Source organism: Podarcis vaucheri (genome assembly GCF_965113315.1).
Source record: "Podarcis vaucheri genome assembly, chromosome: 7".
In the NCBI taxonomy this organism is placed as follows: Eukaryota; Metazoa; Chordata; class Lepidosauria; order Squamata; family Lacertidae; genus Podarcis; species Podarcis vaucheri.
Genome location: NC_138765.1, coordinates 20,497,387 through 20,523,777, shown reverse-complemented (window position 1 = coordinate 20,523,777; position 26,391 = coordinate 20,497,387). Strand labels below are relative to the sequence as shown.

The following is a 26,391-nucleotide window of genomic DNA, read 5'->3' as shown; positions in this document are numbered from 1 at the left end:
AAACGGCGTTCCGTGTGCGGCTCTGGCTCGCCAGAGCAGCGATGTCACGCTGGCCACGTGACCCGGAAGTGTCCCCGGACAGCGCTGGCCCCCGGCCAATAAATGTGAGATGGGCGCACAAAACCCCACAGTCTGTCAAGACTGGCCCGTTCGGGCAGGGGTACCTTTACCTTTACCTTAAGTTGAGTCTCAGCTGTACTTGTAATGCACGTTCTTTCCCTCAAAGAACTCTGGACACTGTAGTTTGTTAAGGGTTGCTGGAAACTGTACTTCTGCGATGGGGGAACTACAGCGCCCAGGACTCTTTGAGGGAATAACGCGCTTCGAACGCGCTTTACAGGTACAGTAAAGTGGCTGAAACCCGCTCCCTACCCTCTTGGACCAACCCGTCCTCCACCAATCACGTTCCCTGCGCTTTTTAAATCTGCCCTCTGTATCCCTCCGCCTGCCAAGGCAGCACCTGGGCAAGTTCACTTCCATATAAGGGGGGGGGGAGGTGGATGCAGTAAAGTTTAATAGCTGGACGCATCCTCCCCCACCCTTTTAAGTTGGCCGGCTCGTCCTCAATACGGCCTCGGGGGGGGGGGCTGAACCACCTACATAAAAGGGATGGGGGGGGTCGTGAAGGTACAGGTGAGCTTTACTTTTTGCCTTGCAGTAAAAGAGACTCCCAAAGGCGGCAAACGGACGGGCTTCCACACCACACCGAAAGCCTTTCCGTGGCCGGAAAGCGCCTCAGCAGGTTCGCGTCTCTCCTCCACGCCACCCCCCTTTCTCCTCCTTTATGGGAGTTGGTAGTTTCCGTCGTTTGGGCGAGGCACCCACAGCGAGCGCTGCACCTGAGGCGCGCGGAGAGAGCGAGAGCCCAGAGAGGGGCTCGGCAGTCGGACGTAACTCGGGGAGCTTTGCGCGGGACGCGGCTGTTCCTGAAGGATTCGGCTGAAGCGTCCGCGGAGGGAAGAAGGGGCCGAAGCAGTGAAGGATCCGACGGAGTTCTCGCTTCCCCCTCCTTTGCCTGCGGACCACCCCTCCCCTCCCCGCGTCTCTCAAGCCAGCGGGGTGGGAAATGGAGACTCGGCCGGCCATGCTGCCCTTGCTGTGGCTCTTGGGGAGCGCCTGGATCTTAGGTAAAAAGAACTTTTAAAAGTTTTTTGTTTGTTTGCTTTACAGCGCGAGCGGCGATACCCCCTTCTACCTTGCCCCTCCACCCTCCTCTAGAGGAAACTCGTCCGGGGTCTTCTGGTTTTTTTTGGCGGCGGGGGGGGGGAGACAACTCGAGAGCTGATTGGGCGAAGGGCTCGCGCTCCTTTCTCCTTCGCGCTGACCTTTTGTTTGGTTTGGTTTGGAGAGCTCAAAGGGGGGTTTCTGTCTTCCAAAGGTTATGGGGATATTTCGCAACTTGGGAAACCCACCTGTTCCAAGGTGTGGGCTTCCTGGTGAAGAAAGGGTATATGACTGCTATTTTCTCTGCACCCACCCCCCTTTCACAAAAAAGAAAATAGGGTTTCCGACAGGCAGACATTAGCAGAGTGAAGCCTTTTTCTTATTATGGAAGTGATGAGGGAAATCAGCACCTGTTAGGTTTCTAGCTGTTTCGTAGTTGTCGAAAGATAAGGAAGTTGGTAACTGCGATGATTTATCTACTGTATTTGGCTCCCATCTTTTTCTCCAAAGGGTTGCAGGTGGTGTACAGAGTTTTCTCTCTTTCTCTTCCTTCCCCACATTTAATTGCCACAACAACCCTGTGAGGTACGTTAGGCTTAGGGGTGGTGACCAGCCCAAGGTCTCCCAGTGATTTGAAATTTGGTCCTGTAGGGAGGCCAAGAAGCTTCAGTTTTCCCTAATCTGCTTCCTGTACCTCTGGGATGTAAAATACATGCCTTTTCTCTTCAGTTCCTGGGCCAACCTTCTTGGATTGAAAAACCAAGTTGTCTTGTTGGTTCCCTTCCGGCAAGGCAACAACCTTTCTCAGCTTGAGGGATTGTCTGTGTCTTTCTTTGCATATAGGTTTGTCTGGTTACAGCCCAATGATCTGCCTTGTTGACTTTGACTCTCTCAGTTTGTTGGGAGAGGAGGCTCATTGGGAGATTTAAAGGAACAGGGGCCAAAATAGGGCCTAGTAACCCCATCTAGGTGTTGTAGAAAGTGTCTGTGTTTTCAAGGATAGAAGGAAAGGTAGTAATGTCCAGCATCAGGGAATCTTATTGGAATTTCAACAGTGTTTAATAGTTGGTGGAACATAATAAATCCTTGCTTGCTGAGAAAAGTACCTTAACACGTTTCCAGCCCCATGGGAGATAAAAACATTTGCTCCAGGGGAAAAGACTGGGATCAACCCATTGGTGGCTTAAATTTAGGCATGCTTTTATACCCTTTCCCCCACTGTTGGCTGGGATTAGGTCTACCACATGGCAGGGTGTGTGCTTTGCATTTAATGGCCTTCCTCCAAAGTAAACACCCAGGAAGGGACTGATAATTGTTTTTGCTCAAACCTTAACCCTTTTCTGTAATCCTGGTTTCATGACCTAGAGAGAGGGATAGTTGTTCTGCTGCAGGTGATGTCACTTTTGTGGTGGGTGTCTTGCTTAGAAGCCTGGACTCTACTCAGACCCAGCTTGTGGGAAATGTGGTCATCTCCGTTCCTCTCTTTTTCTCGGGTGATGTCTCATCTTAGCTGCTGTGGCAGCCATGACACGCCTGCCGAAACTGATCTCTGTACCAACCCACCCCCCTTCAGGCGAAACCACAGGAGCAAATAAAAGGAAGAAAGTTGATGCAAGCAGTGGACAGGGGTTTGCTTTTTTAGATGAAAAGGAAATTTGGATTAAAAATACAGTACTAGTGCAGTGGACAATGTAAATATCCTTCAGGCACCTAATAAAAACAACCTTGATCTGTCAGGGGTTTTTTGTGTGGATATTGCTGGTTTGCGGGAACGCTTTGCCTTTCTAGACTGTTTGCTACCTGAGAAGCTAAACAGAAAGCAAATGACTGAGAGGATAGGAGTGAAAGGGGAGCCACCTGGGAGAAGGAAAAGAGAATGGCTAGGGTAGGGGGGGGGGAGTTGAGAGAAATTTGAGTGCTAGGAAAGAAGGTTGGAGTGACACAGAATTGTGTGTGCCTTCCTCCCCCCCCCCAAAAAAAACCCTCACAAGTTGAATTCAGTAAATAAAGTGGTCCCTCTTGCAATTGTATAATTGTTTCATGAGTCGTCGTCCCCCCCAATATGGTGCTTTTGGAGCTACCATGGCACAGACACATAGCTCTGAGGTACATTTCCTGATGGATCCTCAAATTTTTTTATAAGGGGCCCCCTCAAACTACCATCACATCCAAGGTCACCTCTTTTTACACAGATATACCTGTTCTGTGATTTTCAACTGATTAGATGTAAAAATCATGAGGATCCATGACTTGAGCCAATGTTCTTTGGTACTGACAGGCACCAGAACCCCTAGTTTATTGTGACAGGACAAGGTATGGCCTTCCCTATCCTTCCCTGGTTGGGCCCTGAAGAAGAGGTCAAAAAATTATGCTCCTGTTTTTGGTTGATATCTGACCCGAACAAAATGTGTTTAACTTACTAGGATTTAAAATTAAAAAATTCCTTCCAGTAGCCAAGAACTAACTTAGAACTAACTTGGTACCAAGAACTAACTTAGTTGGTCTTTAAGGTGCTACTGGAAGGATTTTTTTTATTTTGACTATGGCAGACCAACACGGCTACCTATCTGTTACTAGGATTTGTTTACAATAAGCTAATTTTACTTTACTACACAACCAAACTGGCTTCTTTTAACAAACCATAGTTAACATTAAGCATATTTCAGAGTTCAGATACAACCATAATTGATTATCATGGTGTCTGAGCACAGCCAGTACATGAAGTATTTATGCATGCCAGCTTGGCTGCATATGTGGAAAGGTGAAATACTTGGGGCGGGAGACTCCTATTGGAGTTTTGAGTTTCAGGGTTGATTATGAACAGTGGTTGTTGCATGACTTGGTAATCAGATCAGAAGAATTTTATTTGCATCAGCCACTAGCCATAGCAATAAAATAAAAAAATATGTACTGAAGATAGATAAATGTACAGAATACATTTTAGAGGTTTACATCAATAAATAATAGGTAGCAATTGGTGTTGACAAGTGTTATGAATAAATTAAGAAGTAGCTGTGGCCCATCACTTCATTTAAGTGCTAGAATGTTGACTGGTTTGATTGGAAGAAAATGGAAGGTATGTTTATGTAGTATTGCGAATAGCTGCTCCCCTAAATTAGGTGCAAGTATGAATGCTCTAAGGGACGCGGGTGGCGCTGTGGGCTAAAGCCTCAGCGCCTAGGGCTTGCCGATCGAAAGGTCGGCAGTTCGAATCCCCGCGGCGGGGTGCGCTCCCGCTGCTCGGTCCCAGCGCCTGCCCACCTAGCAGTTCGAAAGCACCCCCGGGGGCAAGTAGATAAATAGGTACCGCTTACCAGCGGGAAGGTAAACGGCGTTCCGTGTGCGGCTCTGGCTCGCCAGAGCAGCGTTGTCACGCTGGCCACGTGACCCGGAAGTGTCTTCGGACAGCGCTGGCCCCCGGCCAATAGATGTGAGATGGGCGCACAAACCCCAGAGTCTGTCAAGACTGGCCCGTTCGGGCAGGGGTACCTTTACCTTTACCTTTATGAATGCTCTGCTGAACTGGAAAAACTGTTGTGTGGCTAATGTACTGCAAGTATGTCTTTGTGGATTTGCAAGTTCCATGTAGGCTTATTTACAAGGCTTGGCTAATGAGTCAGTTGGATTACTGGGGAAGATGAGAATAACTTATGCTGGGTTAGCAGCCCATCGATAGGAAGTCATTTGTTCCTTTCAGAATGGGAAACGATTTTCTGTAACCCAGAAGCTGCTGCAAGTTTCCCCTTCTTCAGGCTGTTTTTCAGTTACTGATTAGCCCTCCTGGTTTAGCATGTGTAGCTCTAGTTCTGTGTTTAGAGCAGGGTGAGGAACTGGCTGGTGGTGGACTAAATTGCCCCCACCCCTTGCAGGCTGAGTGCTGGGCAAGGCCTCCGGCTATCTTAATGATGCAGTTGTGATTGACGCATGTCAAAGTTCAATGGAGGTTGCTGAGACGTCTGATCAGTAGTGACTGCAACCTCCTTTGAAGAGGTACTTCCAGCACCATTCAGCTGATTGGTGCTGGGAGTGCATCTTCAAAGAGGCTTGGTGTAGCCACCAATCAGCTGATTTAAAAATGGAGCATTTCCCGCTCTCTGCAGAGGAAGCAGTTTGGATTCAGAGTGCTTCCTCCAGTGTTTTGAATCCAAAGCATTTCCTTTGGAGGAGAAAAAAAAATGCTCAGGTGTAGAGCAGGTGGGGATGATTTGTGGGAAATTTGCAAGTCAAATTGAGTCCTGTGGTAGGCCAGATTAGTGCTGGAGGTCTCCCACCTATGGTTTAGAGAAAGTAGGCAGCTGGGTTGTGAAAGTGTCTAAAATGCAGAGCGTTGGAGAAAATGTTACTCTCAAACCTTTGTGCTTGTTTTTTGTGTGAAATGTGGTATATAAATATTTGAGATAAAATAAAGCCTGGTGAGTCAAGGAAAGAGATCGTCTTGAGAAAGATTCCTTGAAGACAGACTAGAAACAAAGGCTCATGTGGTTCATTTCTCTCTCTCTTTCACCCCACAATCCTGCATTTCTTTTTGTTTGAAAGATGCCGATAACAACTCTCTGGCTTTCTTTTCTGTCTGTTAGCCAGAAACAGGTTAAGGGTATGAATGAAATTAAATGCATAATGGTTCTCTTGCCTGTGAGAGTGCATTTCCTTACTCTGTGCTAATGTCAGTTCTTGTTCCCTGTTGAAGTAGTGATAAAAACCCTTGGCTTAATAAATTTGCTTCTGCATTTGTGACAGCAAAGCTTTCTAGCTCACCTCACGTGTAGAAAGATATATCAGATTCCCAGGAGGCTAGGCTGTGGGATATTTCCTGCCTTGTCCACCAACATTTGACATGTTTAGATGGCCAGCATTTAGTTACAGAAAATGCTGTGTTTTCACTGAGCTTGCAAACACCATGTCTGATTTCCACACTTGAGACTTAAATGTTTATTTCCTCTTGAAAGATGAAGCAGGGAAGCAGGCTTAACTAGGTGGTAGGGCTGACTGCATGCCCCTGAAATGAATTTGTTAAAAAGCGTAAGGGGCGTTTGCTAAGAGGATAAGGCAGGATTATTCACAGTCGTCCTGGATTCTAGTGTGCAATGGTCGTAGTAATTGACTGTGGTGGAGAAACATTCCAGGAGGGAGCTCTGTGGCATTTTCTACTACTTTTCTGCTCATTACGATGTCGTCCTGTCTGACTGTCTGCTCTTATCTCCAGATCCTGCCTCTGCAATGCAAGTCACAGTGCAGAACCCATTCAACGTGGTCATCCTATTTCAACCTGTCACTCTCCAGTGCAACTACCAGACTTCGGCCACCCAACCACCTATTGTCACGTGGAAGTACAAGTCTTACTGCCGGAGCCGCCTGGCAGATGCCTTTAACCCCAGCGGCCAGGACAGCCAGATCACCAACCAGCTGCAGCAGAACAACCCCGGGTACAACCCATACGTGGAGTGTCAGGACAACTCCAGGACGGTGCGGGTTGTAGCTACCAAGCAAGGCAATGCAGTGACCCTTGGGGACTTCTACCAGGGCCGGCGCATCACCATCACCAATAGTAAGTAAATAGCAACAGGAGTGGTGGCTGTCTCCAAGAACCCTAATAGCAGCTGCTCTGTGAGGTAGGTTAGGTTGGGAATGTTGGGGCCAAAGTCACCCAGAGAGCTTCTTGTTTGGGCGGCGATCTGATCCTAGATCAAAGTCCCATAGGCCAACTGTGGCATCAGATTGGCTTTCTCAATGCAGGTATGTATGTATGAAGAGAAAGCAATGTTCTAAGTGAGCACAGGATGATAAAAGTTAAGGATGTAGACAGGTCAGGCTCATGGAACAGAAGCCAAGATCTGGAAGCTGGACAAATGGAAGATATTTTTTTGGAAGTGTCTTTCAGTCAGGTCTGGCTTATCTTGGAGACAAAGGCCATGATCTTAAAACACTGTGGCTTATTTGTGGCTACAGATTCACAGCTTGGTACAGCTTCACGGTGGCTTTATTCTGCTGTTAGTCTTGATTTTTTGGTACCCAGTTCCTGCTGTCCTGTGATTCTGTCAGTTTCATTGGTGCAGGCTGCTGTGTTTGCAGTCTTCTTGCTGTGGCTCAGATTGCTAGGTGTCATAGGTTCCTTTGGTGAGAACAGCAGGATATGCATTCTAAAGACAAAATAACTTGGGCCAGAGGAGGAGCATAGCCTGAGGGTTGAAGGACTGCATTTGGCCTGAGGTTCACCACCCCTGGTCAAATGTTTAGGTGTCTTCAGTGGTGCATAAGCCCTAGAAGGATGGGATGAAAATTTTCACATAAATAAAATAAAAATATCACAGGACTCTTGTAATGATTATTGGGTAACATTATGTGAAGTGCTTTGAACACATATAAAGCACTGTCTCACTTCTGAAGTATTTTTCCCCCAGGCTTTCTGTTTTGAGTTTCATGGGGCTTTTTTTAAACCTACGTCTTATCTGTAGCACAAGGAAGAAGAAAGGCAAAGTGCCAGGATTACAACTGGGTGCGACCAGATTCCACACCTTCCTGTGCCCCAGTTTCTCTGTTGGCTGGAGCTAGAGAACAATAAGTTTACAAGTGCTGGAATGATTAGCTGTGCTTCCTGGCTAGGACAACTCCTCCCCTAGCCTAACATACAACCGCTTAATGTGCAGAGAGCATTTCAGTTCTGCGAGAAAACTTAATCCTAAAAGCCTTTGGGAAATTGAATTTTTGATTATTTGGCCTCAAGCTACAAAAGCTGAATTTGCAGGCAGTGCAGTCCCCAGAGTTCTGTGTAGCAGCACTCTACAGGCCATACTTGACAAGAGACTGATTTTGTCATGTAAACTCAGTGCTTGAGTTCCCGGTAATCCATGTTAAAGCCAAAATCAATAGCCTAGATAGCTGAGTTTTTGTTAACTCTTGTTGGTAACAGCCTCCCCTTCCTGGGTCTTTCTCAGCCCAGATACTTGAGATTAAATGGAGGTGCCAAGAATTCAGTGTGAGAGCATACAGTCAAAGAATGCTATGCCTCTAAGCTTCTAAAGAGAAATTGTGGTGTTGCAGCAGTATTCACATTATTGTGTGTATTAGGAGTCTTCTGTGGTGGAGAGAGAGACTGGGTGATAGGTGCTTGAGTCACTTAACAGTTTGACAAATCACAGGCTTCAATGAAAAATGTTCTGCTTGGGCTGGTAGATTTGCAGGCAGCAGGTACTTGATATGGCAGGATTGGGGAGTGTCAGAAATCTGATTGTAATTCAGGGGTTGGCAAACTAAGATCCACAGGCCGAATCAGGATCCGGCCTGCAGACTGTCTGTGGATCGGCTTGGGGATTCTGTTCGTTCGGGCTGCGCCATTTCCCCCCTGTGCCATTCTATTCCCCTCCACACACACACACACCGTGACGGCACCTTCTCCCTCCCTCCTCCTGGCTTCTCCCTGCCCTACCTAGAGGAGGAAAGGGGCTGGCTGAGCGCCATTTTAAGCAGCCCCTCCGGAGCCAGCCCTTTTGCGCCGCTCATCTTCCCTCCGCCGCCACCCTGGTGCTCCTGTGGACCAGGGAGCGGAGCGGATGAGCTCGCTCTGCCTACCCACAGGAAAAAGCAGTGGTGGTGGCTACTTGCCCCCCTCGCCTCTTCTTCCAGCTCCTACTCCCTGATGCTGCTTCTCCGGCCCACACAAGGTCTGAGGGACAGCGGACCAGCCTGCGGCTAAAAAAATTTGCCGACCCCTGTTGTAATTGATGGAACATGGCACTGAGATGTGTAGGGCCAAATCTTCTAAAGTTTTCGAAAGGTCAAAACCACCACCCTCGGTTGTACAAACCCTGGAGTACTTAAGCAATATACTCTCTTTATGTTTCGCTTGCATTCACTCTATGTAGGTTTTGAGTTGTTGCTTCTGTATGGATTGAATGTTGTTGTTTTTTTTAACACCCTAAAGTATTCTTGCAACCAGCAAATGAACTGGTTGGGGCCCACTACAAAATACATCTTATCCATCGTAAAACACATGAAAGGGCTTTGAATCCAGTTCTTCTACTTCTAAACCCCAACAACCCTGTTAACTGCTTTTTGAGGATATTGGCAGGTATTGCACAACTGGAGAACAGTGCAGTTCACTGGTTGATAGCATGACTTCTGAAAGCAGCAAAATACTAAGCCAGGGGGCAGGGAACATGCTGGACTGCCAACTTGCATCCTTCCTGAGCATTGCCTATGTTCGCTGAGGCTGCCAGGAGTTGGAATCCTTCAGCATCTGGAGGGCCCAGGTTCCCACATTCCTGCGCTAAGGAGAGAGAATGGAAGATTCTTTTCTAAGGAGAAAGGAATCATACTTGGTGTTGTACCTGTCTTTTCCAGCAAGTAAAATCTTAGAGGCATTTTCCCTTTCTCTCTTGCAGAGAGGAGAATGCCTTCTGTTGTTGTTGTTTTTTAATTGTCTCAAAATGACTTCCAACAGATTAATCAAGACACCTTTTTAGTCTGATTTAAGGTTGTAGTCCTAAGTACAATAAGTCGAGTGTGAACCCTGTTGGCCGTGGTGAGGCTTGGTTCACGCATAACACCAAGCCAGACTATGACTCTGCAGGAGAGTCCATGTTTGTGGTTAACTGGAATGAAAATGGCAGTTGCTTTGCTCCAGCGCCATTCCTGCTGTTGCCACACCGGCCAGAACTAAGCCAGCCTCATGGTTTGTCTCACTCCGAGCAAATGAAGAGCTGTAATCAAGGTTTGCACTTTGTATGCTGCTTATGGTTTGCCTGAGGTTTACAGACCATCAGCCTGGGAATGCACGTTATTCTAAAGCAAACCATGAACTAGCTCTGGGAAGAAGGAGGAGGAGGAGTTTGGATTTAATATTCCGCTTTATCACTACCCGAAGGAGTCTCAAAGCGGCTAACATTCTCCTTTCCCTTCTTCCCCCACAACAAACACTCTGTGAGGTGAGCGAGGTTGAGAGACTTCAGAGAAGTGTGACTTGCCCAAGGTCACCTAGCAGCTGCATGTGGAAGAGCGGGACGCGAACCCGGTTCACCAGATTACGAGTCCACCACTCTTAACCACTACACCACACTGGCTCTGGAGCAGGGAAGAAGCAAAGTTTCTGCTCTGGGTATCTGCACCTTTGCTCGCTCCCTCTAAGCCAAAGATTGTCTTATTATTGGGACTGTTTTCCCAGTAAGCATGCATAGGATTAAGCTGTATATATTGCAGCCCTAGTTCGTTTAAAATAAAATAAACCAAATAAAAATAATTGCAAATTGGGACCAAGAATAGCAACCATTTTGCAATCTTTTCACTATCTCGTTCCTGCTGTTGTGCTTAACAAAATCAACCCTACTAAATTCTGGCAAGTACTGCTGCTTTCTTTTTCTCTCTCTCTTATGAACTCTGACATCAGCAAAGACTTAAGAGGAGAGGCAAAACAGGAATAAACAGCATTTACTGTTCCAGCAGGTCAAAAGTCCATGGCAAAAACCTACGGCTTGTGATAACATGTTTCAAAACAAGTGTCGATCGCCAGATTTGGAGTCATCACAGGCATGTTCTCTTTCTTGCCTCCCTGCAAACCCATGGAAAAGATTGCAGTGTAATAACAGGGGTTTTTTCTCTCCTGCTACACTAAGGTCTGACTCACATTGCAGAAAACCAAAACAACCCTTTTGGACACCTGTGCTGTTTTCCCCCTGCTGCTTAAGCTCTGCATAGTTCTCGTCTTAGTAATGGGCAGAGTGAATTTAGTTGTGAAACCTTCAGCAGCACCATAACCAGCAGTTTAAAAAAATAATTGCAATGCACTTTCCATCCTCGCAGCACTTTCTAAGCACCTAATTGCAGTTATTTCAGGAAGCACAGAAGGTCTACTTAAAAACTTGGTGCAGCTTAGGCTGATGTTCAGGTTTTGGAAACAATTGGTTTGTAGAATATGCTGATATTCTGCTGATTTCCAAGTGTTGGTGCACTCGAAACAGGGATGGTGAAGTGGTGGCTCAAGACCTTGGTGTGGTCCTGGCCTTTGTACAGAATTTTAATCTTAAGAGTGATGCAACATTTGCTCAGTAAGGAACAGGAGAGGGTGGGGAAAGAATACACATGTGTATTTGCAAAACCCATCTATATAGGTTTTTAATGGTCCCGTCCAACTCCACAATTCTATGATTCTATGTTGCTGTGCTTGAGCATGTCCCTAGTATCTCCTGGGCTTATGCAGGTGGCGCTGTGGTCTAAACTGCTGAGCCTCTTGGGCTTGCCGATCAGAAGGTCAGCGGTTCAAATCCCCATGATGCAGTGATCTCCCGTTGCTCTGTCCCAGCTCCTGCCAACCTAGCAGTTGAAAAGCACGCCAGTGCAAGTACCACTGCGGCAGGAAGGTAAATGGCTTTTCCGTGCACTCTGGCACTCTTCACAGTGTCCTGTTGCATCAGAAGCAGTTTAGTCATGACCCGGAAAGCAGTTCTGGAAAAGTGAGGCCAACCCATCAACTCTTGTATTGCCACTGCCAGTGTATCTGATATTTGCACATATATTGGTTTGTTATGGGGAAACATTCCTGAGTGCTGGTGCAGAACAAACCCTATTTTATTTATGCAGCTGTGAACCCCTATAGCAAGGCTGCGGGTTCCCTGCCTGAAAAGACCCAGTTTCTCATTCCTGCAAAACAGCAGAGATGCTGTTTGTACCAGGGATAGTTGACATGGTGCCCTTAGGATGTTCTTGGACTACAGTTCCCATCGTCCCTGACTGTCGGGCATTCTCACTATGGCTGATGGGAGAGAACATCTAGAGGGCACCATGTTGGCTATCCCTGGTTTTTACAATCGGAGATAGTGAGCAGTACTTGTTGCATCAGCAACTGCGCTAGAATGTGTATGTGACCAATTTCCTTCTCCCTCACCCAATGCTGCCTCTGTGGACTTGTTAAAGTGGAAGAAGTTGAAGGCATAAATTGCCACCAGGTGAGTTAGCACATGGGGAATAATTGCATGTTATTTTGGGCTGTATGAGGAAGTGAGGAAGTGGTTTCCCTGTGATCTTAGGTGTTGGTGGCTTGATCTACCCAACTAATTGTTGTTAACTTGGCCCAGCCAGAAGCCTTGGAGCAAATGAAGGAGGACCAGAATCCAAACCAGCTGAGAGAAAACCCTTTTCCTTGCACTTCCTTGTCTCTCGCCCTATTTCACGCCTCCTATATTTTACAGGATTGAGTCATTCATTCTCCACACTGACTTTTCCTTTGGAGAGCCTTGATGGGCCAAAGCTGTCTACTTTCCAGAGAAGGGAGAATAACTGGCCCATGAATTGCCACACAACAGCAGTGCAGAGTTGTGCAGATGAGGAAAAAATAAATACTTGGGATTCAGTACATCCTGTGGGCTGGTCCTTGCCTGCTTGCGATTTAATTCTACTTCATGTTCAGCCATTTCTGTATCCTGGTATGATTCAAAGAAGGAAAAAACAAGCATCTGCTAATAGCCCTTACCTAACCATAGCGAGAGCATCCAATGCAATGTGCTAAAGTTGTAACTTCCCTTTTAAGAAGGGAAGTACCACTGTTGATGGATGGAATTTTGTACAGGGAATATTTTTTTCCTTGAGACTTTGGGCAGAGAATCCAGCAAAAGTCTCAAAACAACCTTTCCCCCCTCCTTCTGGTGAGTGGTCCCAGTGTGAACTACCGCTGCATTGGATACTCCCTTCTTGTACCCTCCTACTAAATAGAAGTGCTTACCTGCACAACTCTTCATCTTTGCAGACCTCCATCCTCAGCCAGGCACAGAGATTGGTCAGTAGTGTAACATTTTCAGAAGTCCAGGGTCCCTTCATCATGGTCACAAGCCACACCCCTTCTAAGATTATACAAGTTTACCATAATCATCATCATCGTCCTCAGAGGTACATTGCAACAATCAATGCCGATCTCCATGTGCTCCCTTCCTGTTAGATCTATTTTCTATGCACACACAGGGGCAAATGATTTGGTGTGCTCCAGTATAGTGGCTTGTGCTCTACATGAAGTTCAAATGTGTGTAGAAGAACTTGCACACCATTTTTTAAAAAAAACTGAATAGCCCTGTGTTTTCGGTTTTCATAAATGTTTGGCTTTCGAGCATACAGTGGCTAAGAAGCTTCCTTTTTGTCTGATTGGGCTGTTCTTGGATGCTGGAGACAGGGACACTGCTGCAGAAATAGTATGGGTGTTCGACCCTTTATGACCTTGGACTGCTGCTTCACTGAGTGCAAGGAGGAGAGCCGCCTTATATTGTGTCTCTTGTCTGTAAAAGAAGGTGTAGCAGGGACAACCTCCTGCCCAGTCAAGCCCTCTTGCAAGATGTTGCTGGGCAATTTAATTGTGAATTTGGAATGTGTTTCCTGGAGAAGCCCCTCTGTCAGTTTCTGGCTTAATCCCAGGACTTTTTCCCCTGGCAAGGTGGGGTGGCTCGCCTCTGCAAGAGATTTCCTTTTTTACTTTTCTCATTCCTCTTGAACAATGAGTCTTCCACCAATTGAGAGAGGCCCAGTATGGTTGCCTATTTCTGATCTCCTTGCAGCACAAAAGCTAGGATAAGCTTTTGAAAATAATTCAGGCTGAAATTGGGGCACAGCTTCTCTCTAGGGCCCAGAGCTCGCTTTCAGAGACAGGTGCTATTAATCACTTGTGCACAAAATACCCCCACCTTGCTGCAGTTTCCAGTTCTTACATATAGGTAAATTTCCTTAAATGAATGGTTGGAAAGGTAGGTATCCGTATGGTTTCTCTTCATGAGCAATGGTTTGCAGCTTCCCTACGATGCTCATAGATTCCCATGACAAAAACCAAACTGATGGTACAGTTTATAATAACCAGCGGATTTTTCTTTAGAACAATATTATGGTTTTGTATGTAGGAATATACCTTGAGAGAAGATGCTGTGACTCTGCTTAACATTCATATATCCAAGGAGCTGACATTTAGCATCTGGGTTGATACCCTTTTCTTCTTCTCTGCCTTCTTTTTCATCCTTCTCCTCTAGATGCTGACCTCAGCATTGACCAGACAGCTTGGGGAGACAGTGGGGTGTACTACTGCACAGTGACTTCCAATCAAGACTTGCAAGGCAACAATGAGGCCTACGCTGAGCTCATTGTTTTGGGTAAGTGACAAGGCTGCTGTTGAGCACACAGGAAACTCTCAGGACAGATCAGGGCAGCTTAATTGCATGCTGTGGGAGGCTTCGTAGGGGAGGATGCTCTCGCACAAGACTAGCTGGCCTATTGGGTAAATCCCCAGGAGGAAAGGAAGATCTGGATGGTTGTCAAGCTTAGTTTGCCCTGCAAAACTGGTGCATGTACCTTTGCTTTCCAAGTCCCACCCACTCAGAGCAAGATAAGGGGTTTGGGTTCATCCACAGAAGAATGAGGTGATGTAGTTCATATTGCAGGTGGTAGCTTTTATTTTGTTGCTGCTAGCCCAGATTTGCTGGGTTACAAAAATACACCAAGGAGAAAAACAACGCAGGAGAGAAGAGAGGTGCTGTGCTAGTTTTCACTCAGACTTTTTAAATGTAAGGAAGCATCCAAAATGTTTATCTCCCCACCTCAATAACTCAGGGTCTGAACTGGTGCAGTCCATTCTGTTGCCCAGGCTCTACTGCGGGGGTCAGCAACCTAAGGTCCATGGGCCACAAGCGGCCCATGGGGGTTGTTTAACTGGCCCATGGACCCCCGCCGCCCACTCGGTCAGCTCCCATGTGCCGCGCTACGGTGTGGAACAGAGCGGGGACCGCCTTCTGCAATACTGGCTGGCTTCCTGAAGCTCCTGCAGCCAGTGGGAAGCTGTGCAATGCCTCCTCCATGCCGGAAGGCGTGCCGGAAATAGCGTGCATGCGTGCATGCGCACACACTCTGGCCCATGGCGGCATCTGTGGTACTGTGAACCGGCCCAAGTCACGAAAACTTTGCCGACCTTCTCTACTGCCTTAGCCTGATTTGTGTGCTGCACTAGCAGCCTGAGAAACCGCTTCTGGGACCCCAGCACTGTGCTTCCTGTCTTAGCACCGGCTGTATCCAGGCAGGCATATAATTCCTTCTGTTTGATTGCCTGCCATATCAGCCCCACTGCTTTATGCCCAGCTTTGTTATAGCTCTGGGTGCCTCGCACTCCCAACCTATGCCACACCCTATCTGGGACACCCATTCGTAGACACACAAAAATTTGCTACTCAGGTGTCCTCTTGTAGTCAGTTGTAAATACTCGCCAATGTGTGTGTGTGTGTTCTGGGAACAAAGCAGGGTCTCTGGACTGGAGCCAGGGTGCAGGTTGATCTTTGTTTGCTATGCACACAGGACTCTTTCTTTGCAAAATCTCGTGTGTGTGTGTGTGTGCACGTCTGTGATACTGTACTGGAGGAACCAGTTCTAAGGGCGGGTGGAGACTGGCATTCTGAAGTGTCCCTTTATCGTGGGCAGTGCCGCGTCACCCTGCCCTGTAACATTGGCCCCTGTCATGAGGAATTTTGTGTCCTTTGTGGAGCTTAAAAAAATACTATTCTTGTATATTGTTACTTAAGCAAAATGCATGGAATTTTGCTTATTCTGCGTGTTTCTGCCTTTTTCAATGATTGTGTGCTACGAAGGGCACACAAGCCTTAATGCTACCTGCTGGAAATATTATTGCTTGAGTTGCCAGGGATTGATTTTGGGACCTTGTGTATATGCAGTAGTAGTTGCAGTTAAGACTGTCTTGGGTAGCAGGGCTGGGGACAACCCTTTTGTTTTGTCTGTGGACTTGGGGAATTGTTGATGGTCGGAAATGGATCAGTGGTCTAACTGGGTGAAAGGCAACTTAATATGTTGCTTGGCTTAATCCCACTCACCCTCTTCCTTCCAGGTCCGTTGTAGTTGGATTTATTTCATAAGGCTTTGCCTGTGTACTTTTCAGGCTCCTTGTTACATACATTAGGACTAGAAGTTTGTTTTGTTATTAAAAAAACAAAACCAAACACAGATCCTTAGTGTTGAATTTTGTGCACCAACACGCTGCTGGTGGTTGTGTGCTGTGAGCAGATCTTCGAAGCAGAGAGGAAATGAACATGAATGGACTTTCCTGCAGTGGCAGGGATTAAAAGTGTGGCGCATCATATCTTATCTGTTTTGTTTATTAACATCTTTTGTATACCAAGGGGGCAATGTGCCCTTGGGACCCAGTGTGAGTTTGTTTTCAAACTGCTGCTGTTCTTTTTCGTATGTCTGCGTTCTTTAATTTGTATTTTGCAATTTGTGTTGTGATTTTTACTTAACTTTTGCACTCATGGCTCTTGGCTAAATGGAACCTCAATGTCCAGAGCAAGTACCGTATTTTTCGCTTTGTAAGACGAACCAGACCACAAGACGCAGCTAGTTTTTGGAGGAGGAAAACAAGAAAAAAAATATTCTGAATCTCAGAAGCCAGAACAGCAAGAGGGACCGCTGTGCAGTGAAACCAGTGATCTCTCTTGCTATTCTGGCTTCTGGGATAGCTGCGCAACCTGCATTCGCTCCATAAGACGCACACACATTTCCCCTTACTTTTTAGAAGGGAAAAAGTGAGTCTTATAGAGCAAAAAATACAGTATATCTCTGTGTACTGTACGTTGAGGGCAAAAAACAACAACATGGGAGGGCTACTGGCTTTATGCCCTGGTGAGCTTCTCAAAGTCATCTGTGTGGCCAGTATTAGAATCAAGATTTCAACTAGGCAGATCATTGGTCCTATCCTGCAGGCTCCTGAGCAACTTTCTGGCATTGCCTGACTGCCAAGTTAACATGTTCAGATCTGTGACCTGGTTCTCATCCCACGCAATTATGTTCTTTACATCAATCCATTTCTCTGGGGGGCTCTAGGAGTTGTCCCACCAGAGGGAGCAGAGCAGGCAGGGAATATATTGGGACGCCTCTGTGCAGGCAGCTATTTCATACTGTGTGTAGTATTGTCTTGAGGTTTTCTACTCCCAAGTTGGCTAAAACTGGGAGACCTGCTTTCTTCCAGATAGTACCCTCTCTGTGGAACGTATCTGCTTCCTGTCAGTTCCTGTACTCTTCTTTTTCCTCTATTTTTTTTTATGTCAGAAACCATATTCTGCCCCCATGCTCAGGAACTGCAGCAGGGTGATGTGCCTGGCTGTGCCAGGGTTGCATGTTCTGAAAAAATGCCGGTTGCTTACAGCAGGGCCTGGGAAAGGAAATATTTTCCCAAACATTCCACTCTGTAGGTGAGAGTGCGTGCCTGGCTTGCAGTTGCTCCATCAGGGGGGCGGATGGGGACACACACACAAACACCCACCCACCCAGGAATGTTAGTCCTTACCTCTCTGCCTTCTCCATTTCCTTAAGACAAAAGCAGTGGGCTTATCTTAGGACAAGGTAACAATTGCAGGCTCATCACTTCTTGACTGCAGCGTTTAAATAAGGGCTTCTGTGCATCACAGATAAATCACTGCAGATGGAATTTCTGATATAACCATTTGCCCCTCTAGGGTTCCTTTTCAGTCTGCGGGCCACATTTCCTCATAAACAGCCTTCCAGGGGCCACATGCCAGCACAGCGTCCTGGATGGTTTAGCCTTTGTACAGTGGGCTTCGTTCCAGCTGTGCAGAAGTCTCTTGTTTTCCACACACACACCTCTCCCATCATTCGTGCAAGCGCAGAGCATTATGATAGTCAGAGGAGACATTCTAGCCAAGCCAAAGCTGTTGAGAAAAGCGCAGAGCAGGGACGGTGTGGGTCTGGGGTGAGTCCCAAGGACAGAGGCCTGGAAGGGGCTGCATTTGGCCCTAGGTTCCCAACCACTGCTTTAGCTGGCCCAGAAGTGCCTGCCTCCAGGAGCAGCCAGCTGTATTTAGTAACTTTCTTTTCCCTGTGTTTTTGTTTGTTCTGTAGGCAAATCCTCCGGTGTCTCAGAGCTTTTGCCAGGCTTTCAGATAGGGCATATGGAAGGTACTGGCTTTGCTTCTTTTTCCATGCTGTCTTTCCTGGGGTTGTGAGGGGTGGGTGGATAATACTCCTTTGTTCTTTAATATGTCCTATCCTTGAATCTGTCGGGGTAGCAGTAGGCGTGCCTGGGTTTGGAAAGGAGGCCAAAATGTCTGTCTCTTAGGGTACTTCTTTTGTTAACTTGCTAACGCTGCAAAACTCTGTAGGCTTCTTTTACGTTTCTTCCAACCTCCCCTACCCACCCACCACCTACCTCTAACTGTGATGTACAAGAGAACCTGTCATTTCATGTCCCTGCTGTAGAGATGCAGGCTTAAGTGCAGTGTGCAATTCAGGGTCCCTTGGGCCTGTAACTGAATTAGGAGTGGTTCACACATACACTGGGGGTGTGCACCTAAACAAAAAGTCAAGTGTAAAAAGGCAGCCCTATTTAGAGAAGTTATTAATGACTGATGTTTTAATGTATTTTTAATCTTTTGTTGGATACCTCCCAGAGTGCTGGGGAAACCCAGCCAGATGGGCCGAGTATAAATAATGTATTATTATTATTATTATTATTATTATTATTATTATTATTAATGTTACCAGCATCTGGATTGTGCAGAAAACACATTTGGGCAAGCTGGAACTGGCTGCAGTTTACCTGCTGAGTGTAACTTCATAGCAAACCTTGGTGTTCATTTGCACATGATATTGTTATGATGATGGTATGCACAGGGGTTGCTGTTGTGTCTTAACACTAGCACCCCCAATAAACTTTGTATTGGAGTTCCCCATTGTCCCTGATCACTGGCCATACTGGCTGGGGTGCTGGGATTTGTAGTGCAAAACATTGGGAAGGTGAAGGCTGGGTTGTGCATTGTTCTGATGTTCTTTGGCTGGAGGGCATAAGCAAAGGGTCCCCAGCTTTGGTTTGTCAGGACTTGTTTAGGGGCTGCTGCTATGCAAGTCCTTTCAGCCCCAGCAGCTAATGAGAGGGAAGGGTGAACCACACTGGTATCCTACACAGAACGCAACTGCTTGCGAAGCAGAAAGGCAGTCCCCTAACACTCTATTAGAAGTTGGTGGGAGAGCTATACTTAAAACCACGCTCTAGCCAGCTGAACACAACCAACTCATCCTGGAAAACTATCGTTAGATGATGAGGACTGCTGAGGCTGGCTTCAAAGCATGAATGATGGACACCAGCACTTGAGAGCTTGCTGCATTTGACAGACTTAGGTGGAGAAATCTGTGCCATGAGGCCTTGTCCATCTTTGAGTTGTGGTGTGTATGAGTTTGAAAGAGAACACACTCCATACTGCAAGTTCTGCGGTCTTCATCTGTTGGGCTAATCCCAGATCCTGTGTTGGTAATATATGGAAATTGGTCTGCCAGTCTAGGATCATATTTCATTTTGCAGCTGTAGGGCCCTTGAGTTTAAAGAACCATGTATAAAAGCAGTGGATAAAGCGCCCAATAGAAAGAGAAGGAACGAGAGTAGCAAAAAATATGGCACACTGAAGGCTTCTGCTTCCCTGGGCGACTTGTTAGGTGTAGGTTCAGCGTTGACACTGGACTTCCACATCACTGACACATGGGAGGGATTTTGCCTCTGCAAAGCAATCTTGGTGCAGCAGTCCTTTTGCTTAGGAACAGCAAGGGAGGGGGGTGAGGTCCTGATCCTGTAGGAGACAGAACAGTGCAATGAATGGGATAGATATAGAATGAATGTCTAGATTTTTAGCAGCCCTTTGGGATCCAGGATTCAAGAGGACCTGTTGGAATGCACTCAGCATTCAACAGGATCAGTTAGGGACTGAGAGGAGGGACTTCTGGACCTGGGCGATGCAGGAGCTGGTGTGAGGAGGGAGCTGGAATTGTCAGTTTGCTAAGGCTGTCGCACTGTGAGAGCTGTATATTAGGGCAAGGAGTGCCAGGTATCACAACTGGCATTCTCTTCCTTAACGGAAGCTTGTTGACTCAGTATAGAAGCTGCCAAGATGGCCTAGCCCTTCTCTCTAGATGGAACTTGATTCATAGGCTCTGTCTCAAAAGGACTTTTCCCTCCCCACCCCCCTTTCTTCCCAGACTGGCTCTTTGTCGTCCTGGTGGTGTTAGGGTTCTTTCTGGTCTTAATGCTCTTTGGGATCTGCTGGTGTCAGTGCTGCCCTCACACCTGCTGCTGCTACGTCCGATGCCCCTGCTGCTCTGAGAAGTGCTGCTGCCCTGAAGCACGTAAGTCTTGTTCTCCTCTTCCCCTGAACTGCGAGAGCAGGCAGAGCAGCTTCTGCTCTCAGATCTGCCATGAACCTTCTGCCTGACCCGCGGACAAGTTCTCCCATCTTTGTGTGACTGCCCACAGGCTTATTAGTAAAACACCCTTGGCTCTGTATATAAGCAGTCCCTAACTTCCCCCAAACTACCTAATGCTGCATTATATCAGCATATTTCTGCAAGGGAAACATGGGCAATATGGAAGCCACCCTGCCTGCATTTGCCCTGATGAAAAGCGGAGCAGGGCAAATGTTATCGCTGAGCCTGAATTTGTGATTCCCCTGAATGTTGCTGGAGGAATGCTCTGAACATTTGGCTTAGAATTCCTCTTTTCCAGGATTAATATATTGTAATCCCTAACACAAGCATGTCTTCAGTCTACCTTGCAGGGAAAGCTGCAACTTCAGGGGCCCCCAGTGTTTATGCACCCACCCTCTATGCATCCAGTAACCATCTGAAGCAGGGGCCCCCAGCCACTGTGATCCCCATGGGTCCAATGCCTGCCATGTACAATGGTTATGGAGTGGATTACGACAGAGCCAGTTCAGGTAAGTGGCTTCTACTAGCCAAATCCTTGCTGCCTCAGAGCTAGTTCCCTGCTGGACTGAATTGACAGTTCTAAAAGGCTTTGTGCTAGCCCAGGGCCTGAGTTTTGTGAGCTCTCATTTGGGCTTAACCCTGGTCTGCTGGGTGATAGAGCTGGCTCCTCACTTCCTGCAACTATTTGGGCAGCCGCTGTCTTGCTCAACACAGTGATACGCACATTCGGCTTTGGAAACAATCATTTAGAGGGGGGTGGGGGTGGGCTCTCCTTCGCTGGAGTTCTTCAGGCAGAGCAGGTGGTGAGGATCCTTTGACTTGCCGGTCAGATGTGGCCTTTCAGGCTGTTTGCCCCCCTATCGCACCCAACTACCCACGCCTGGTGTGTGATGTCAGGGGTCAGGCAAGTAGAGAAGTGGCTGCCAGTGCACAACCAGGGGCCTTAAAGTGATTTACTCCAGCTACAAAATATGAGGCTAATGAAGAGGCCCGAGACCATCTGGGCTGTGAGTCCTCATACCTGCCTTGCAGGCCTTCCCCCGCCCCCTGGCCTGGGAGGGCACAGCCCGGACTGACTCCAGCTACAAAAGCTGAGGCTGCTGAATAGACAGCTGAGTAGGGTTTATTGAGGGGTGGTGTTACTATCTTTATTTTAGCATTTACTATGATTTATTGTCCAATTTGTGTTTTATTTGTTTATGCCTACTTTTGCCATGTTTGTAATTATCTGATTTTTTTTATAAGCCGCCTTGCACATTGTTTGAACCTATGTAAAGGCAGCATACAAATAAAATTATGAATGAATTAATGATTGTGCATTGGCAAAAGAAGGCAGGCTTCACCTCTGCCACCCAGTGACTAATAGGAAGTAGAGCTGAAGCCTCCAGAATTGGTTGTGCGTCATGCTTTGAAGGCCCAGCTTTTGAGACTTCGAAGTGCCGAATCACCTGGCATCAGGTGCTTGACAGGCAACGCTAAGTAAAAGGGGACTTGTTTATAGGGTACAACAATGAACCCCAGAACTGCAAGAATGACCTGATATTGCTTGCACAAGTTTGCAGGATTGAGGAGTGTAGGCTTGAGCAGTCATTCTCATGGCTGAATACTAAAGTTCTTTGACAATCCTTGCTGTCTATTTCATTGCAGTTGGTGGGAACAGCTCCCAGGTGCCCCTCCTGAGGGATACAGATAGTATTGCAAATGCTGGTAAGAAATGTGTGTATTGGAGATAGAAGCAGAACTGTCTGCTTGGACCTTCATTGAGGGGCATATAAAAATGAAGTATTGACAGCAGGCAACCTTTTGGGTGGGCAAGTGCTTCACCATTGGCTGAACTAACCTGCTTTATTGTGGGGGAGCTGCTTATGAGCTCACATGGGGAATTATGCTTTTGTGTGATCCATCTGTTTGTATTTGCAAGCAACTGAGGTTGAAAGATTATAGGGTGTGGGGAGAGGGATATTGAGGGCTAATGCTTCCCTCTGCTGCACAGAAGCAGAATTGCTTGCTAATTAATAAAGATAGAGCAGGAAGTTGCTCATGTAGTGAGTTTGCTTAGGATTTCCTTCTCACCTTCCAGATGCACACTTCTCAGGATAGTATGAGAGGGTACCGCATAGGCTTCTGAGATATTGTCCTGTTTAGTGCCCAGGAAGGGCACTTGCAAGATCCTGGGCAGCTCTTTGCTACCTCTTCTATGCTGAGCAGGGCCAGCAATGGTGCCACTTGGAGGAATAGCACCCCACCCCCCACCAAAGTATCTTAACTGGGAAGAGTTCAATTCCCCCAGTGGGCCATTGCTGACCATATTGGGTGGACAAGTTCCTATATAGAGTCTTCAAGTTCCCGAAATGCAAATATGTGGCCAGAAAAGAAAGCTAAAAATGCAGCAGCAGCAAAAACAAGCCAGAAAATGGAAAGACCAGCAGAAAGTGGACAGGTTTTTAAAACTCTTGCTTGGAACAGAGGTGGCAAAAGAACATAGGCAGGGTGCTGTTGCCCTCTTTGTACTGATACTCAGTTCTGTAGCACACCTAGTTTGAGCTGTTGCTTGGACTGTGTGTTCCAAACATAGCTGTGCTGAATACTTGCTGCTGCATGGTTTAGGGTCATAGTGCCACAGATATATAATAATAATAATAATAAAAATTTTTATTTATATCCCGCCCTCCCCAGCCGAAGCCGGGCTCAGGGCGGCCAACAACAATAAAACAGTACAAAAGTACAGCATAAACAACACTCTAAAACCATTCATTATAAAATTAATTAATTCAAGCCACTGGCAACCATTGGGCCAGAGCTCCGCGAAGATTGCCGAGGGAGGGAGTCAGGCTATCCTGCCATTTGCACTTAGAAAGCCTTGGAAAGGGATTCATGGAGACGACGACTGCCTCTTGGGGAGAAACGTCATGCTCAGCAGAGGCGAGAATTTTCCAGGCTGTGTTGGGAGGACCTTTCCCATCACAGAGTGCCTGTTGCATCCTGGAGGTTCCTCCTTTATTTTTAAATCTGCTGAAGCAGGTGATGAGGTTGTCGTTTATTCTCCCACTTTCCTTGTTCACAGAGTGCCTGTTGCATCCTGGAGGTTCCTCCTTTATTTTTAAATCTGCTGAAGCAGGTGATGAGGTTGTCGTTTATTCTCCCACTTTCCTGCCCCCTGCCCCTTCATCTGCTGTAGGCTGTGCAGGCAGGCTGGGAGACAGCTACAGATCAAAAGACTGGGAGAGGCAGGGTGCAGGAGAAGGGACACCTATTGCCTCTTTCCAGTTCAGAACTGCATTTTCTTGGTTGTAGCCCTGTTTGCTGCGTTTTGTCCCATGGATGATATTTGGCTCCCTGCAAATGGGGAAATGGGCCTCTGTCCTAAAGCCTGCTCCTGGTGTCTCTTCCCCAGCTGTGCGCAGCGGCTACCGCATCCAAGCCAACCAGCAGGATGACTCCATGCGGGTGCTCTACTATATGGAGAAGGAGCTGGCCAACTTTGACCCCACCCGCCCAGGCCAGCCTAATGGGAGGCTTGAGAAAGGTACTTTGGTTGGGTCCTTCTTTACGTGTGGAAGCACACCATGGGGCTCCCCAAAAGGAGCCCTCGGGGACAGCTGTTTTTTAGGAGAGCATGATAACTAGCTGATGATTCATTTGCAGCACGGTGGCCTAGAAGCTTTTGACCCTCTCTCGCACTTACTTTCCAGCCTCCGTGATGAGCGAACTGAGCTCTCTGCATGAGGACGATCGGCGCTACGAACTGCGGCAGGGGCTGGGGCGGCTGCGCGGCCAGGCCATGTCTCCCATCAGTGACGTGGAAGAGGAGAGCATGCGGAGCAGCGAGACCAGGCGCTTGCTACCCCCCTTGCGGCGCGGCCACTACGAGGACCCTCCGCCACGAGGCTATGGCCGGCGGCCCCGATCCCGCTCGGTGGATGCTCTGGATGATTTGGACCGGGACCCTTATCCAGACCGGCCCAGGAGCCGCGGCCGACGTGGCTCCGATGATGACGAGTGGCACCGCCGCGACTATTCCCCGGACTCCCGCGACGACTATGACCGCTATGGCGGACGGCGCAGCCGGAGCAGGGATGACCTGAGGGACCTGGACCGATCACACTACGATGACCGGATCTTGCAGGAAGCGCTGCGGCGGAAGCAGAAGGCAGGTGGCCGTGAGGACCGGGATCATGCCAGTACATCGAGTGGGAGACTTGGCAACAGGAGAAACGGAGATGACGATAGCAATGGGTTCCCTCCGCCGCCGCCACCACCTCCGTACACAGAGACAGAGTCTGTTTCTTCCCGTGGCAAGAATGACCGCAAGCTCCGGAGGGTGAGTAGGGGGGTAGGGAGAGCACCCTGCTAACGTGGTGCATGATAGTATTGCCTTGGCATTTCAGATGAAACATGGCCTTCAGTTGACTGCTGGATCCTTTTACGTTGCTAGCGGAGTGGAGGAATGAGGCCCTCAAGGGCAATTCTTTTCTTTCTCCTGAGGAGATTGAGCTGCTGTTGGACGAAGAGGTTCAACAGAGGAGATGGTCCAGGGTAGGAGTGGGTATCTTCAGGTGTTGCAGGACTCCCAGTTGCCATCCACACCAGCCAGCATAGCCGGTCTTCAGGGATGATGGGAATTCGAGTCTAGTAATGTCTAGGGAGGCCACAGTCTCCCCACACCTGTTCTTGGGGCTGACCCAGCATTGTACTGATAAGAGCAACTGAAGTGATTGGGGTGGTTCAGTCAGCTTTATAGGGGAAGATTATCCAGCAGCTACGGCTTTGTAGGATCTGCTATGGGAATTTTGCTTAAAGAAGACTAAAACTAGCTTTCTGGTTAGTGGCTCCAAGATAGTAGAATTGGAGACCCACCAGTATCTGTCTTTATTATTGAGGCTCAGGAAGCTGTGCAAAGGTGTTTTAGGGGGCCCATGTTTGGATCTTGATCAATAAAAGCGTGTGTATCTTCTATTTGTGGTGTTTTTGTTACATCTTGTGGTGTTAACAGCCTTTGGTTGTTCTAAAGATCTGGTGAGATATAAATGTCTTAAATTGTATTACTAAAGCTTGACTTTCTTTTTGCCCTACAGAACCATGCTGTCAGCAGGGAAAGTTTGGTAGTTTAACCCTTTCCATACCTCTGCCTTGGGTGGATGAGAGAAGTCCTGTGCCTTGGACAGCTACAGCAACTGCGGCTTGGCTTGTTGATATGAGCTTTATTCACCTGGAGTCTATAAAGTGGAGCAAGTGGAGCTTTTGTGTATGCCCAGCTGACAACAGGGACTGGTCGACTGGACAAAACTTGAGAAACAGACCTCTTGGTGCCTTAGGTTTAACTTCATTGCATATCAGCTGAGAATCTAAAGGAGTTTGCACTGCAGGAGAACTTTTAAGCTCCTTTTTGGGTGCTCCTTTTAAATTTCAGGCCTAGTTTTATTTTTTACGTAGTGTTCAGGAGGGCACTTGAAAGCGATCCTACAGTACTGTACTGGAAATGGAAACCAGTGATCTTATTCTGCCAAAAGGAGATCTTCCTCTCCCTTTACCCTTTTGAAAAATTTTGAAGATGATTCCAAATACAAACTACCAGAACTACATTTTCCACATAAGTTTTTGAAGTGCTTCAAACACATTTTTTCTTTTCATTTTATTTTTTATTCTATAAAATTTATGTACCGCTTGATTGTAAAAAAAACAACAACCACCACCTCAAAAGCGGTTTATGAAAGTGGTTTATACATGTTTTGTGTGCAAGATTTTTTCCTTTTGTAAACAATGTATAGACTGCCAGTGCTGTAAATATTGTAAGGCAGGTGTGGGAAACCTGTAGCCTCGCAGGTGTTGCTGGACTACAAATTCCATCACCCCCGACCATTTGCTGCATTGGCTGGGGCTGACAGGAATCTTAACAACAGCGGCATCACTACAGGCTCCCAACCCTTGTTTCTAGAGTGCAAAGAGCTTATAATTTTGTTGAGATTGCTGTTTTATAGAAATGAAAATAAAACGAGTAGGATTGAA

General features: G+C 47.2%; 1 protein-coding gene across 3 annotated transcripts; it reads left to right on the top strand.

The window, feature by feature from the left end:
- Positions 1–563: 563 nt before the first annotated feature.
- LSR (lipolysis stimulated lipoprotein receptor) lies at positions 564–26,391 on the top strand. 3 transcript variants are annotated; one of them, XM_082231663.1, is made up of 10 exons: positions 570–1,127; positions 6,368–6,709; positions 14,154–14,273; positions 18,037–18,093; positions 20,161–20,307; positions 20,724–20,894; positions 22,033–22,092; positions 23,780–23,911; positions 24,078–24,706; positions 25,461–26,391. In XM_082231663.1, exons 1-10 carry the CDS (start codon positions 1,067–1,069, stop codon positions 25,494–25,496), a joined length of 1,755 nt encoding a protein of 584 aa, XP_082087789.1. In that variant the 5' UTR covers positions 570–1,066; the 3' UTR covers positions 25,497–26,391. The 3 variants fall into 3 exon arrangements, with proteins under 3 accessions (XP_082087791.1, XP_082087789.1, XP_082087790.1); XM_082231665.1 differs by lacking the exon at positions 23,780–23,911 and having other exon boundaries at positions 564–1,127; XM_082231664.1 differs by lacking the exon at positions 18,037–18,093 and having other exon boundaries at positions 577–1,127.

What these genes read in the sequence shown, in the direction of transcription:
- LSR (XM_082231663.1), top strand. Translation starts at nt 1,067, where the DNA reads ATGGAGACTCGGCCGGCCATGCTGCCCTTGCTGTGGCTCTTGGGGAGC. An exon ending in TCAGATAGGGCATATGGAAG is followed by an intron (nt 18,094 to 20,160) that starts GTACTGGCTTTG and finishes CTTTCTTCCCAG; the next exon opens with ACTGGCTCTTTGTCGTCCTG. An exon ending in TTACGACAGAGCCAGTTCAG is followed by an intron (nt 20,895 to 22,032) that starts GTAAGTGGCTTC and finishes ATTTCATTGCAG; the next exon opens with TTGGTGGGAACAGCTCCCAG.